At 38.4% G+C, this 13,247-nt stretch overlaps 1 protein-coding gene across 1 annotated transcript in view; it reads left to right on the top strand.

Annotated features, from left to right (window-relative positions):
• The window catches only part of LOC122877905 (inactive N-acetylated-alpha-linked acidic dipeptidase-like protein 2), a 586,509-nt gene that overhangs the window by 544,574 nt on the left and 28,688 nt on the right, over window positions 1-13,247 (top strand). The window contains exon 16 of the mRNA XM_044200096.1: window positions 1,878-1,971. Within this exon, the coding sequence (XP_044056031.1) occupies window positions 1,878-1,971 (94 nt within the window). The remainder of the gene's footprint in view (window positions 1-1,877; window positions 1,972-13,247) is intronic.

Below are 13,247 nucleotides of genomic sequence, written 5' to 3'. Positions count from 1 at the left end.
ATTGTACAGTTTTGATATCAACACAACAATGTACCAGATCTTAAAGGAAGAGAAGAACCAACCTGTAAAGAGGTGTGGTGAATAATCATGAATAAGAAAAATATTAATAGTAACAAAAAATACATTTTGTATTCTCATACTCTCACTGTTATATAGTGCAAAATGACAAAGTGTTGGGAAAGTAGGAAAAGTAGGAAAATGTAAAGTTATGCAAAAGCTAATGAATGAATATTTTTTAAACTAGTTTGCAAAAATCTATAAATTAAAGACATTCAGAAAAACCTCAAATAAGAACAGACTCAAGCAGTAATAAAAGACAAAGACAGACAAAGGCAAAGCAGATAAAAAGGCATAAGAAAAAATACCATCTAAAAAGCACAAAAAAACAAATACAAAATAGATTTTTCTGTGGAAGAGGTTTTTTTAGAGTAGAAAGTCTAAATTAACTAGGTAGTCTGTTTCATAGTGTTGACTTTAAGTTTGACTAAAAGTCTCTATAAAGCCACTCAGAGGAAAATTTTGGTGCATCAAAATTCTTAAAATTATGTAATTTTGCCCCATACAGAAACATTCATTAGCGTTAACACTTGGTCTCAGCTCCCAAATTAATAACGTCTTTCCATGGACTACAGATGAAAAATAACATTTTTGGCTAACTCTGGAGCATTTACAGCATTGTTTATTTATATCAATAATAAAATCTGCAAGACATATTATATTAGCTGAGCTGTGAAATACAAGAATTCTGGTGAGTTTGAAAGACAATAAATAACAAAATATAGAAATGACTAATTCAGATAATTCAAAATATATAAACTGCCAGTAAACTTTCTATGGAAATGTTTCATCTTTAGATCGACCGCTGGGTTCTGTGTTTTGGAAACAATTAAATATATATTTTTATTGCTATACAAACATTGTATTGGACCTCTACAGATGGTTCTCATTTCAGATGGGTACTATAACCTTCTTTTAGACAATTAAGATTTTATGAATAATATCCCAAACAGCGTATTGATAATGGCATAACTGTAGGGGAAATGTCTTTTATAAGGTTTCACGTTGCATCTTTCAATATATTGAACCATGCAAATGTTTGATACAATGAATAATGGGTAGTCTTAATCATGACAAGGTGTGCATGAAGCTTTAATACCGCCATAACATCTCACCTGCCTCACCTTTGGAGGCCTGCTATTAGCTGATCTAGTGCTTGAGGAAGAGCATTGTGGCTAGACATTGTAATCCATATTTTACAACACTGCAGTCAGCACTTAGGAATCACACTTAAACTTTGCTAAAAGTTGCCTTAGCTTCTTTATACAAAGCTTCTAAGACCTTTTTACTTAAGACTTTTTTTTTTTACCAGTAAATTAAAATTAAGGACAATAAAGACAATTTTTTTAAGTTTTATATATACCATCCCCGGTCTACTCACTAGCCTTCTGGAGCTTTCAGCCATATCTCTCGGTCTTCATCATCTGAGTTTTCTCAGTTGTCATTACTGACAGCTCAGGAAAAAGCTAGTAAGTAGACCTTGAGTCAAGATTATGTTGTCAACTATTTCTAAAGTCAAGAATGACCATTAAGTCGACTCTTAATATGCATTAATATATTAATATGCTCAATTAATATGCATGCATTTGGTTGTAAAATGAAATGGCAAAAATCATCTACAGAGGCTAACTATCTTGAGACATGAGTCCAGAAATGGAAAAAAAATTTAAACTTAGGTACTTAAACGGGTCATACCCACAACTTAATCAGACTTTCTGTTTTGTGCTTACATTGGAATGACATGATACATGAATGCAGTAGTGAAGAAAATAAAATAAAAACTAACTTAATTTAAATCTCTTTTGGCTGTGTTTCTACAGATGACAGCAGAAGCCATTCTCCGCTTGGTCAATGATCCTGTGTTGCCATTCTACCCTCTGGACATTGCCCTGGATGTTCAAAACAAACTCAAAGGTAACGATGGTGGCGATGATAACATGCAGTGTTATAAACTTTATTTTATCAGGTAGTCTTGTTGAGATCTCTTTATCAAGAGAGACCTGAGAACAAGAAACTTTCAGACAACCACACAACCAGCATACAAAACCACAACTAAGACCAGACAACTCCATCAATGTAGAACTAGTAAAAACAATTACAAGAGTCTAAAAATAATCAGATAATGCATCATTTAGATTCAGGGCAGTTTGCAGTTCATTCCATTTACAAGGTGCATAGTACCTGAAACTAGTTCTGCCAAGATTACTGCGTACATATGGAGTTATCTAAGATTACAAAGTTATTGGTTTTTGTACTATAGTGACAAGATTTAAATTAGATGTGAGGTAGTTTGTCAGCTTTAACAGTAGAGCTTTATAGACAAATATCATGAGATGATTATTTTTTCTTGTCAGTAAGGAAGTCCATCCAACTTTGTGATATAGAGAGCAATGATCAGTATGAAATTTGACATTAGTGAAGCGTAAAGCACTATGATAAACAGGGTTTAGTTGCAGATGATGGGGCAGTGTGACAGTACAGAATATTCCTGTAATCAAGTGCAGACTTAAGAAAATCCCTTTTTTATGGATTGATCAATAATTTAACATTTAAGAAAAGACAGACAGCCTTTGATTTTATACAGAAAGCCTAGTTTGATTTTTATATTTTGAGTTAAATGTTGAATATGAAACTTGAATTACTGTCTGCTATCAAGCCAGATTCCTCAGTATTTGTAAGACTCAGAAAGAGTGATATGGGTTCCATTTAAAGTTTTAATGGCATGATAGTCAGAGACAGTGGTGGATGTGGAGAATACCATGTGCTCGGTCTTATCTGCAGTCTATAATTAAGAAGTGATAATTGGATCATCAAAGGCAGACTGAAGATGAGTTAGAGCCTGAGTTGAGGAGGAGACTGGGACACATACAATTTTATCATCTGCATAAAAATGGACATTGAAGTACTGATTAGGAAGAATAATGTTATTTATGTATAGTTTAAATAGTAATGGACCAAGAATAGACCTCTGTGGCACCCCATTACTGATGGTAAAAGGGCTTGACTCAGCACCATCAGCCACAACAATCTGAGTTCTCCCTGTAAAATAGGCATGGAACCAACTGAGTGCAACACTATCTAGACTTAAAGACTGTAGTATTGTAGTTTATTAAGTAGGATTTTATGATTTGACAGTATCAAATGCTTTTGAGAGGTCAATAAAGACAGCAGCACAAAATTGTTATCCAGAGCGGCGACAATGTCATCGATTACTGAAACTGCAGCTGTTATTATGCTGTCATCTACGTGAAAACTGCTGTGGCTGTACTAAATTTAATGAGTCAGTAAAAGCATGTAATTGTAAATTAACCAAGGTCACTGATATCACCACTCTTATGTAACTGTAAGACTATGGCACTTTTCCATTAAGCTGGAATTATACCTGTTAAAAAGGTTTGATTAAAAAGTGTGGACAATGATGGGGGAACTAAGACAAAGGAGTTAGGGGTCATGGTTAACTGCACCTGTGGTTTTGCAAGCTTGTAACCTAAGCAGTGCTTAGAGAACATCTGCACTAAAATTTGCAGTATAAGTGACAGTGATATTTGATTCTGCACTGTGCAGCAAACAACAACAGTCTCTGATTCTAGACAGAACACTGCAATGTGCAGAGCATGGTGTGTGTATGTGTGTTTGTTCAGTGGCTGCTGGTTTGGCCTTTTATGCAGAGGTATAACTCATCTACACTGTCCAGCCTGCCAGCTTGAGCATCAATCCCTTATACCCTCTCCAACAAACATGAACACTCACACACAAATAGAAAGCAAAATGACAATTTGTGCACACACAAACAAGGAACCCACAAGTGTGCATATACCTCCATGACATGCAAAAAACACTTTCGAAGAATGTTCTGACATGTACACACACACGCACGTGCAAAGCATTTTCACTAGACTTTCTCTCCCCTAAGAATGATTTAGTGTTGGTTCATGTGTTAAGCTGAACATATCGATCTCTCTTCTCATAGCATGTTCCACACCACAGTGACCTTGATTCCTGTGTTCAACATCGTCCCTCTTTCTCCTATAACTTCGGACCTTCACAGCCCATACAGAGAGACTCTTCTTCTGCTCTCTTTTTGTTAAATATCTCAATCTTTTTTCTGCCATTCTCTCAGCCCTCTGTTTCCTCTCTCCTTGTTTTCCTTCTATTTTTCTACTTTAGTGTCCTTGGGTCTTGCTTAGAACTCAATGCCTTGTGTCTGCATTGCATTCTGTCTATTAAATCAATTATTTGTATAGAAATTGAAATCTGTAACTCTTTAAGTTGATTTCTTGCCAGATGATTAGTGATCTCTATTAACAGATATCTGCATATGAATGCAGAATCTGTAGGCAAGGGACAAGATTTTGGCATCGGAAGCATTCTGGTTTCCATTTGTAGTCCGAGCAGTATTGACCAATCACGTTTGAGCGGGCTTTGATTGCATGCAGGTAAACAGTCCGTGTGGAGAGCAAAAGAGGCGGAACACATTGGCCGAAATGCAATCTTGGAACCCATCGGCTATTGTCTGATGACGATTTAGCTTTTTATCAATCTCGAAACCCTAGAGATTAGCTTTTTATTCACTTTTTTTAATCTGCATTTAAATCGTCATTAGACAATAGCTGATGGGTCCTGTGATTGCTAATCTGACTGTAAACAATGACTGGCCCACGGAAGAGAAAATCTTGCCCCAAATATCCGTTATCAGATATCCAATGGCTACACCGGACGACCTGAAACATTGGCCGTTGCCCCCACAGACTAAATCGTCGTCAGATGAAAGCCGATGGTTTCCGAGATTATATGATTGGTGATATTTTTGATGGAATCACATCATGTGATGCCATCCACACCTGGAAAGGTATACCTGGAAAAAACATGAACATGTTATGTAAAAGGCCATAATAACTTGCAAGCAGTGGAATCGGTATGTCTAAACTGTTAATCCTGTGTACAGATGCGGTATGCTATCCCAGCCTTCATTGGGTAATAAGCAGGATACACACTAGATAGGTTGCTAGTCTATCACAGGGCTCACACACATAGAAAATCCCTACAAGCAATTTAGAGTCACCAATTCACCTCACCTAAATTGGCCATGGTAGGAAACCCACACAGAAACAGGGAGAAACTGAAAATTCCACATAGAAAGGTGAGTTTGAACCCAGGACCTATTTGCTGTGAGGCAACAGTGCTAACTGCTAGAGATGAAAATCATAAAACTAGAATCATAAAAACAACACAGCAATATGATCAGTTTGTGGAGGCAGAAGTGTCACCTATGTTGTCAATGGATTATTTTCATGTACATGTCTGACTGCTTAGGCCTGTTGTAACTTTCATGGCTTGTTGTCAGTGATGCTCACTCAGACCTCTCCAAAATCACAACTACCACAACTTTCAGTTATGTAGAGTATTACCTCGCTTCAGTTAATTTAATACCTGTAGTCATCATATGGCAACAGGTATGTACTTAGCATCTGCACCCCTCTATGCCCAGCATGTAATGTTACACAAGGATTAGGTTACATAGCTTGGTGTCTTCATCAACCATTTAAATATTCTCACTTGGAAATCCACTTGAAATTGAATCTCTGGGCACTATTTTGTTGTTGCACTGAGGTTATCTCCTCGCCTGTAGTGGTTTGGTATCTTGGTGACTCCCCGTACACCACAGTAGGTGGACGGTACAGGGTGTGGCGATGCCAATCCAACCACATACTGCATTGTTGGTCTTGCACGGTCCGCTGCCCACCTGCTCAGAGTAGGTCGACAACTTCTCTGAAATCACACATACCACTTTCTTCATGTTTCATTCTATGTTTTTAAACCAACATTAATGCCACCAAGGCAGGATAAAGATTATTGAGTGATTCTTACCAGCTCTGCCATCTAAGGGTCCTTTCACACCTACATCGTTTGGTCTGGACTTTCAAACTTTTCAGGTGTGAAACCTCCCCCATACCATGGTCCAGACCAAACAGTTGAAACTTGGTCTGACAAAAAGAGGTGGTCTCAGTCCGGATCAAATTGAACCATATTTCAGTTCGTTTCTAGTGTGAAAACAATTTTTTTGGATGGTTTGCACTTTTTGATCAATTATAGAAAGTTCTGGCAGGCTATCGTCATTTGGTCCGGTCTGGTAGTAATGCAAAAATAATATTATTATAGTGGCAAAGAAATGAATCTGTTCATTCATTTTTCTCATTCATTAAAACTGCGATAGAAGGTTACCTGCTGAATTTACAACATGCTGACGTCAGACAAATGTCTGTCTAGAAACCAATGAATTGCAAGTATAGGAAGACGCAGCTCACTTAGGTGACGACGACAGGATCTAGGAATGTCATGTATAGTTCTTTAGTGTGCTTGCATAATTGCAATGTGCGACCAAAACTAACCGGATCAAATGTATACAATGTAACAAAAACGCAAATCTTGGTTCGGACATTGGTTCGGACTTTCAGTCAGCCTATACTAAAGGCCTTACCTTTACTCTGATGACTCTTTTTACAGCCACCTGAAGGCAGCAGGTATCTGTTCCATCTACAGTTTCTAACTGGACGTATGATGCACACTGTCAAGTCACAACTACGCACAGCAGATAGACTGGTTAGATTTTGTGCAACCAGTACCAGACTGTTGTAAAATAACGACAGGAACCTCTGTGGTTATGTGCACATCAAACTTGTCATTTTGATTTTTTCCCCTAGCGGGGATGGGGTCTAAGAGGGGATATTAGGGGATATTAGATATGATCAATCTGTCTTTATTAACAGGCTATGTACCACAGTCTTTTAAAGTAGCTGTAATTAAACCTCTTCTTAAAAAGCCCAATCGTGATCCAGGGGATTTAGCCAACTATAGACCTATATCTATATCAGTCAGCATTTAGAGTGCATCATAGCACTAAGACAACACTGGTGAAAATTAAAAATAACCTTCTAATTGCATCAGACAATGGTCTCTGTACTTGTCTTGTTAGATCTTAGTGCTGCATTTGACACCATTGACCATCACATCCTATTACAGAGACCGGAACATTTAATTGGCATTAAACTGGTTTAAATCCTATCTATCAGATTGATCTCAGTTTGTACAAGTTAACGATGAATCCTGCATGCACGCCAAGTCACAGAGTTCTTTAAGGTTCTGTGCTTGGACCAATTCTATTCACCTTATAAAACTGAAGTTATTGTACTTGGCCCCAAACACCTCCGAGACACATTATTTAAAGATATAGTTACTCTAAATGGCATTGCCCTGGCCTCCAGCACCACCGTAAGGAACCTCAGAGTTGTCTTTGATCAGGATTTGTCCTTTAACTCCCACATGAAACAAACTTCAAGGACTGCCTTCTTTCACCTACGTAACATTGCAAAAATAAGGCACATCCTGTCTCAAAATGATGCTGAAAAACTAGAAGAATGGGAGCCAGAGCTCACAGCTATCAAGCTCCTCTCCTGTGGAATCAGATCCCAATTTGGGTTCGGGACACAGACACCATGTCCACATTTAAGAGTAGGCATGAGACTTTCCTCTGATAAAGCTTATAGTTAGGGCTGGCTCAAGTGAGTCCTGAACCATACCTTAGTTATGCTGCTATAGGCCTAGACTGCTGGGAGACTTCCCATGATGCACCTCTCTCCTCCTTTCCCTCTCCATCTGTATGCATTCTTATCCCATTAATGCATGTTACTAACTTGACATCTTTTCTCTCCTGTAGTTTTGTGCTTTCTTATCTCTCTCCTCTCTCCTCCTGTCACTTTCAGCAGGTATTTCTGCCTCCAGAGCTGCAGAGTCTGGATCTATGATTGCAAGGCACCTTCTATTCTGTTCCACAACCGCTACTACAATTATTATTAATAGTCTTATTACTGTCATCATCATTATTATTCCTATCATTATAATTGATATTATTATTTTATTAATATTACACTACCATTACATTATTATTATTTTCAAATCTGTGTGGAATTTGCATTGTGCTGCTGTATTCTCTCTCTCTCTCTCTCGCTCTCTCTCTCTCTCTTTCTCTCTCTCTTAATTCGACTGAGTCTGGTTTTATTCGAGGTTTCTGCCTCTTAAGGAAGTTTTTCCTTGCCACTGTCGCCAAGTGCTTGCTCACTGTGGGACTCATTTTGTCTCTGTAAATAATATTACAAAGATTATGGTGTAGCACGTCAGTCTGACCAAAGTCTCGCCTGGAGCTCCACATTTTTAATTATAATACACGTAGATATGTAGGCGTGATGCAACATGATAAATATTTAATTCATTAAATAAAGAAAATATAGTATATAGTCAGCAGACCGTAATAATGGAAACAAAATTTCTGTGCTACAACTTAATGTAGACAAAGCCTTAACTGCACAGACGTAAATGTCTTCTAAAATATTAATATAAATCTATTTCATCTGCCCTTGAAAGCATATTTAGGGCAATATACAGTATAATAAATTTGGGGTGCTGTAAGCTATGTTAATATTTCAGGTACAGTAAGCCTACAGTGAAATTTGGGGTACTGTATATGCGAAGGGGCACCAATGTGGCTAGAGTCAGCAAAGTATGATGTACAGGTATTGTAACAAATAATTTTTAAGCAACATTACAATACAGGCAGTACAGGTACACGGTAAATTTAGGAAAGTTGTCCTCAATGTATTATTTACATAAAGTGATTACATATTTATCACCCAAAGTGTGCAACTTGCATAGTAAGAAGAACGCAGCACTTTAGTCAAGTTCTGAATTGAACCTTGTGTAATTTACATTACATTCAGGTGTTAGCATGCTGCACAACCTCTCAGGCCTTCTGAACCAAAATCAGCTTATTCAGTCACAGTCTCAGAGCGTGCAAAGACTCTTTGCAAGATGTCCTTGAATATTAAGGTGACCTTTGAAAGAGGATACACAACAGAGGCTTTGACACATTTAGCCTGCATGCTGTTTTCACTTGCAAACTCAGAATAAACAAAATGTTAAATGTTACTTTTATTATGCACCAAGAAAAATTCACAAGTACAGGAGTTGAGAGTGAGGGTTTATGCATATAGATAATCAATACAGTATTTGACTTGCTCTGTACCGCACAAGTTGTGGATTTACAATAAGAAAAAGCACACCGTACAGAATTAATTCATCATGCTTGAGATAAACTACCAATCAAAATCTATATACCAACGTCTATCATCATTTACACACTAAGATCAGAGATTGAAAGAGATAGAGAGACTCTCTCCATCACATGTACCGTAGCTCCTACTTCAAGTCTCAGTCATTGTACCACTAAGGCAATTGCTCAGTGGCTCAGGTTCACTGGCTCTGTCTAAGCATGTAAGCACCGTCCCATTAAGGCCTAGATTGAGTGGTTATGCTTCCCTGTCTGAGACTAATGGACAGATTATGACCTGAGAGGGAGAGATGACTGATTAGTATACCTGCCTGTAGCCTCTGAATGTTTCTTTATCACTTTTTCCCTCATTGTACCCCTATTTCTGCTCCCCACTTTCTCCCCTCTATCAGTTAAATTCAAAGGCACTTTATTGGCATGAAAGATACACCTTCTTGGCAAATTTGCACATCAGTGGTGAGATGAAGAACGTCATCATTTCATCAAGGCAAAAAGGCCTCATCATCCAGCCAAAACACAAATGACAGAGCAGAATTACACCATTAATTAGCAATGTGATATAATACAACTTTACTTAATGTTTCTGTTGGATCTGTGCTCTGATTATCTAGATTACTGGTCTACAGTATGAAGATCAGAGTGTTTTATCATTCTTGGACATTACTCCCCTGCATTCCTACCTTGTTGGGAACTGCCCTAGCAATCATTAGTGAATGACGTAGCCCTCATTTCAGCTGACAGGGACCTTGCAGTAGACGTTGTGAGCAGTTATCATAAAATTTTTCAGAACAATTAAAGATTTTTTTTGTCGACTTACAACAATCTGTACAACTGCATCAATCGCTTGTCGCAATTTTTACCGCTATCTTTCATGAATGTAGCTAGGCTTTTTAGGAAGATGATGTTGACAATTTTAATCCTAGCTACTAAACTTTGCCATCAATGGGCAGAACTCCAGACCTGTTTGAATCTCTGGACAAATCAGAGATGTTGGCGGTAATTCAAAGATCTGGAACCAGGCTAGATACAACCTGTCCATTGGTCCATTCCAAAAAAAGGAAGTTAGAGAATTGTATGCAGTAATGATCAAATTAATTTAGCCACTTCACATTTGGTAATATTTAGTCCACAGAGTTGGAAAATAAGGCAACTAAGATTAAACAAATCTCCCGAATTGTGTAGTTTTACCAAAAGGTGTGAATGGGACCAGAGCAGTGCTGCATCTCATTTTTGGGCTTGTGTTAAGAAATGAGGTCACTTGGGAACAGGCTTTATTTTAAATGCAGATGCTTTATAATACACAATTGGACATCATGTCCCTACACTTCATCTCCAAGTGTCATTTTCCTTATGCTTACATTTAGTTTTACTATTTTCATCAGCTGTGTGTAATCAAAAAGAGGCTGCTTGTGACAGATTTTGGGCTCTTTATTGTGGTTATTAAATTGATATTAAATTTAATTCCAGGTGGCATTATAAACGTCTTAAAGTTATAAATCTGACTTTGTGAAACGTGTGGATACTCTTAATGCTTTGTACCAAGCAGCTCCTGTTCAACCAGAAAGCAGGTGGCAGAGAGCTTTTATCTCTGCTGGTTAAAAATACAGAGAGGCACCAGATGGACAGAAAGAAGAGGAGGAGGAATAGGACAGTGAAATAAATACTTTTTGATGTGTGTGTGTGTGGGAACAGATAGTGAAGCATGATAAATAATTCCTGGTGTGTGTTAGGATGGCGTGTGGGTTGGTTAATGGCAGTGGTTGCAGGGTAAAAGCTGGCATGTAGATAGTAAAATTTGAACACCATATAATTTTAACCAAGATAAAAGGACAAAAGAGTGTGAAAAAAGTAGGATGAGCCACTGATTCTTCAGCACTAAAAATTACCATTTCAAAGTTTACTTTTTTTTAATTGTGTTATTGGTTTTCAGTATTTCAGATCGGGGGGGGGTGAAGTTGCTTAAGAGTTCAATATAAAAAGAGTAATTGATACAGTGTGTCCAAAAAGTTACATATATGGAGATTTAAAGCACCAGTGTGTAGGATTTAGTGGCATCTAGCGGTGAAGTTGCAGATTGCAACCAACTGAATACCGCTCACCTTCAGCGTGTAGGAGAAACTACGGTGGTCTCTGATTAGCTGTTCTGGAACCGAAAACTCAGAATTTTCCATCTCAGGGTTCATACGAACATACATCTGCCTGCGCATCCTGTGACTACACGTGCATGTGTGACTCTTAACCCAGGGGTCTATTCCAGAAAGCAAACTCTGAGCCTAACCCTGACCTCTGAGTTGATGAATCCTGAGATGGAAAACTCTGAGTTTTCGGTTCCAGAACAGATAATCAGAGTCTATTCAATCAACTCTGAGTATGTTCACTCTGAGTTAAGCTTGTGCGTGGTGAATGAAAAAAGCCTGTGTGTTCGGAGTCACACGTGCACATGCACGTGCGTCTGCATGGCTGAGTTGTACTAATCACACACAGATGCACATACATACACACATGGGACTTAAATAATCACATGAGCATATGTACGTGTGACTTGTCCTCCGTGATCCTTTACACCCCCCATAGTGTGTGTGTATGCATGTGTGTGTGTGTGTGTGTCTTTATGTGTAGGCTACACTTGAGTGGGTGGTGACGCATGTATTTTTTGGGCCTATTCAAAGATTAGTGTGAGTATATTTTGGGGGATGTGAAATGACTGTGTGTGGGTGTATGAATAGAAATGCGTGTGTGTGTGTGTGTGTGTGTGTGTGTGTGTGTGTGTGTGTGTGTGTTCTCTGGGTGTTTTAGCAGCCCCCTGCGGCAGAGGACCAGTGATATTTAATGGATTCTTCACAGCCAGTGTGGAGCACTGCAGTATTCATGACTGGCAGTCATGGAGGGGACTCAGATCAAACAGCCAGAGCTAATTGAAATCCCCAAAAACCCTTTGTTCAAGTTTTTTAATCACTATTCTCCTTTATTTTCTCTTTTCATATAAAACTGCCTTTGGTCTAGTCTGATCTGACATAAATCTCCATTAATTTACTGTAGTGATAGTGCTCAGTAGCAGGACTGCCTTTGGTCCTCAACTGCAGTACCAAGGAAAGGTAGAACAGGCTATTGTCAGTGCTGGGAATCACTAGAATACACTGAGGAAATCAAAGTAAATGTGTGTGCCCATATAAATGAATTATTTCTTACATCTGGATGTCACTTAAATCCTATTGTATGATGTACATTTTTGAGTTTTAATTAGGAATATCTCAGTGGCAAAGCCAAAGAACCACATTTTGCTGTATAATCAGTCCCAATGTAGAAGCAGGAGAGACGGTGATCACTTTCATGAAGCCTAACATTGTGACTTCAAAATATAAAAAACAACAGGTGACGAATGAAAGGGGAAAAAAACATGTCATGGTGAGTTGTTGGGCCACCGCAAGCATCCAGAACAGCTTCAATGCTTCTTATCTCTAGTAGAGATAAGAAGCATTGAAGGAAGAACAGCATTCTTCCAAAACATACTCCCTCATTGGTATTTGATGAGGTGGAGAGTGCTGTCTAAAGGTCCAGTCACATCAGAAAGGGGCACAGCAGAATTCATCTGTGCATCTTCGCGAATTATGTGGGGAAGGCTAGTTGGCGAACTACTGTAGGCGGCAAGCTAACCACTTACACACCAACCAGCCGGGAACATGCTAACGCTAGTCCAGGGGTCGGCAACCTTTATTATCAACAGAGAGAAATTATCATTTTTGGTATATTTGGTAAATTTTTTCACGGAGGAAAGGATAACCGCTGAGCTCCGCTTTCTACCCACCGTCAGTATCTGAGCCTGAGAAGACTCCGCCAGATAACCCAAACGCACGGACGTTATCGGTATCGGTCCCACGCCGTGGGTCTTAACTTGTGTTCGTTTTTCCGCCACTCCGTGCCGAGCCAATAAAATAATAATAATAAAACTTTATTTATAGAGCACTTATCAAAACATGAAGTACAAAGTGCTTCACAACAAGAGAAATAAAATACCACAGTGACTGATGAAATATAAAGAAATAAAATACATAAAATACACAAAAGCAAT

This window comes from Siniperca chuatsi, linkage group LG6, assembly GCF_020085105.1.
Source record: "Siniperca chuatsi isolate FFG_IHB_CAS linkage group LG6, ASM2008510v1, whole genome shotgun sequence".
Classification (NCBI taxonomy): Eukaryota; Metazoa; Chordata; class Actinopteri; order Centrarchiformes; family Sinipercidae; genus Siniperca; species Siniperca chuatsi.
Note: the sequence above shows the minus strand (reverse complement) of the source record. Positions and strands in the feature narration are given on the sequence as shown.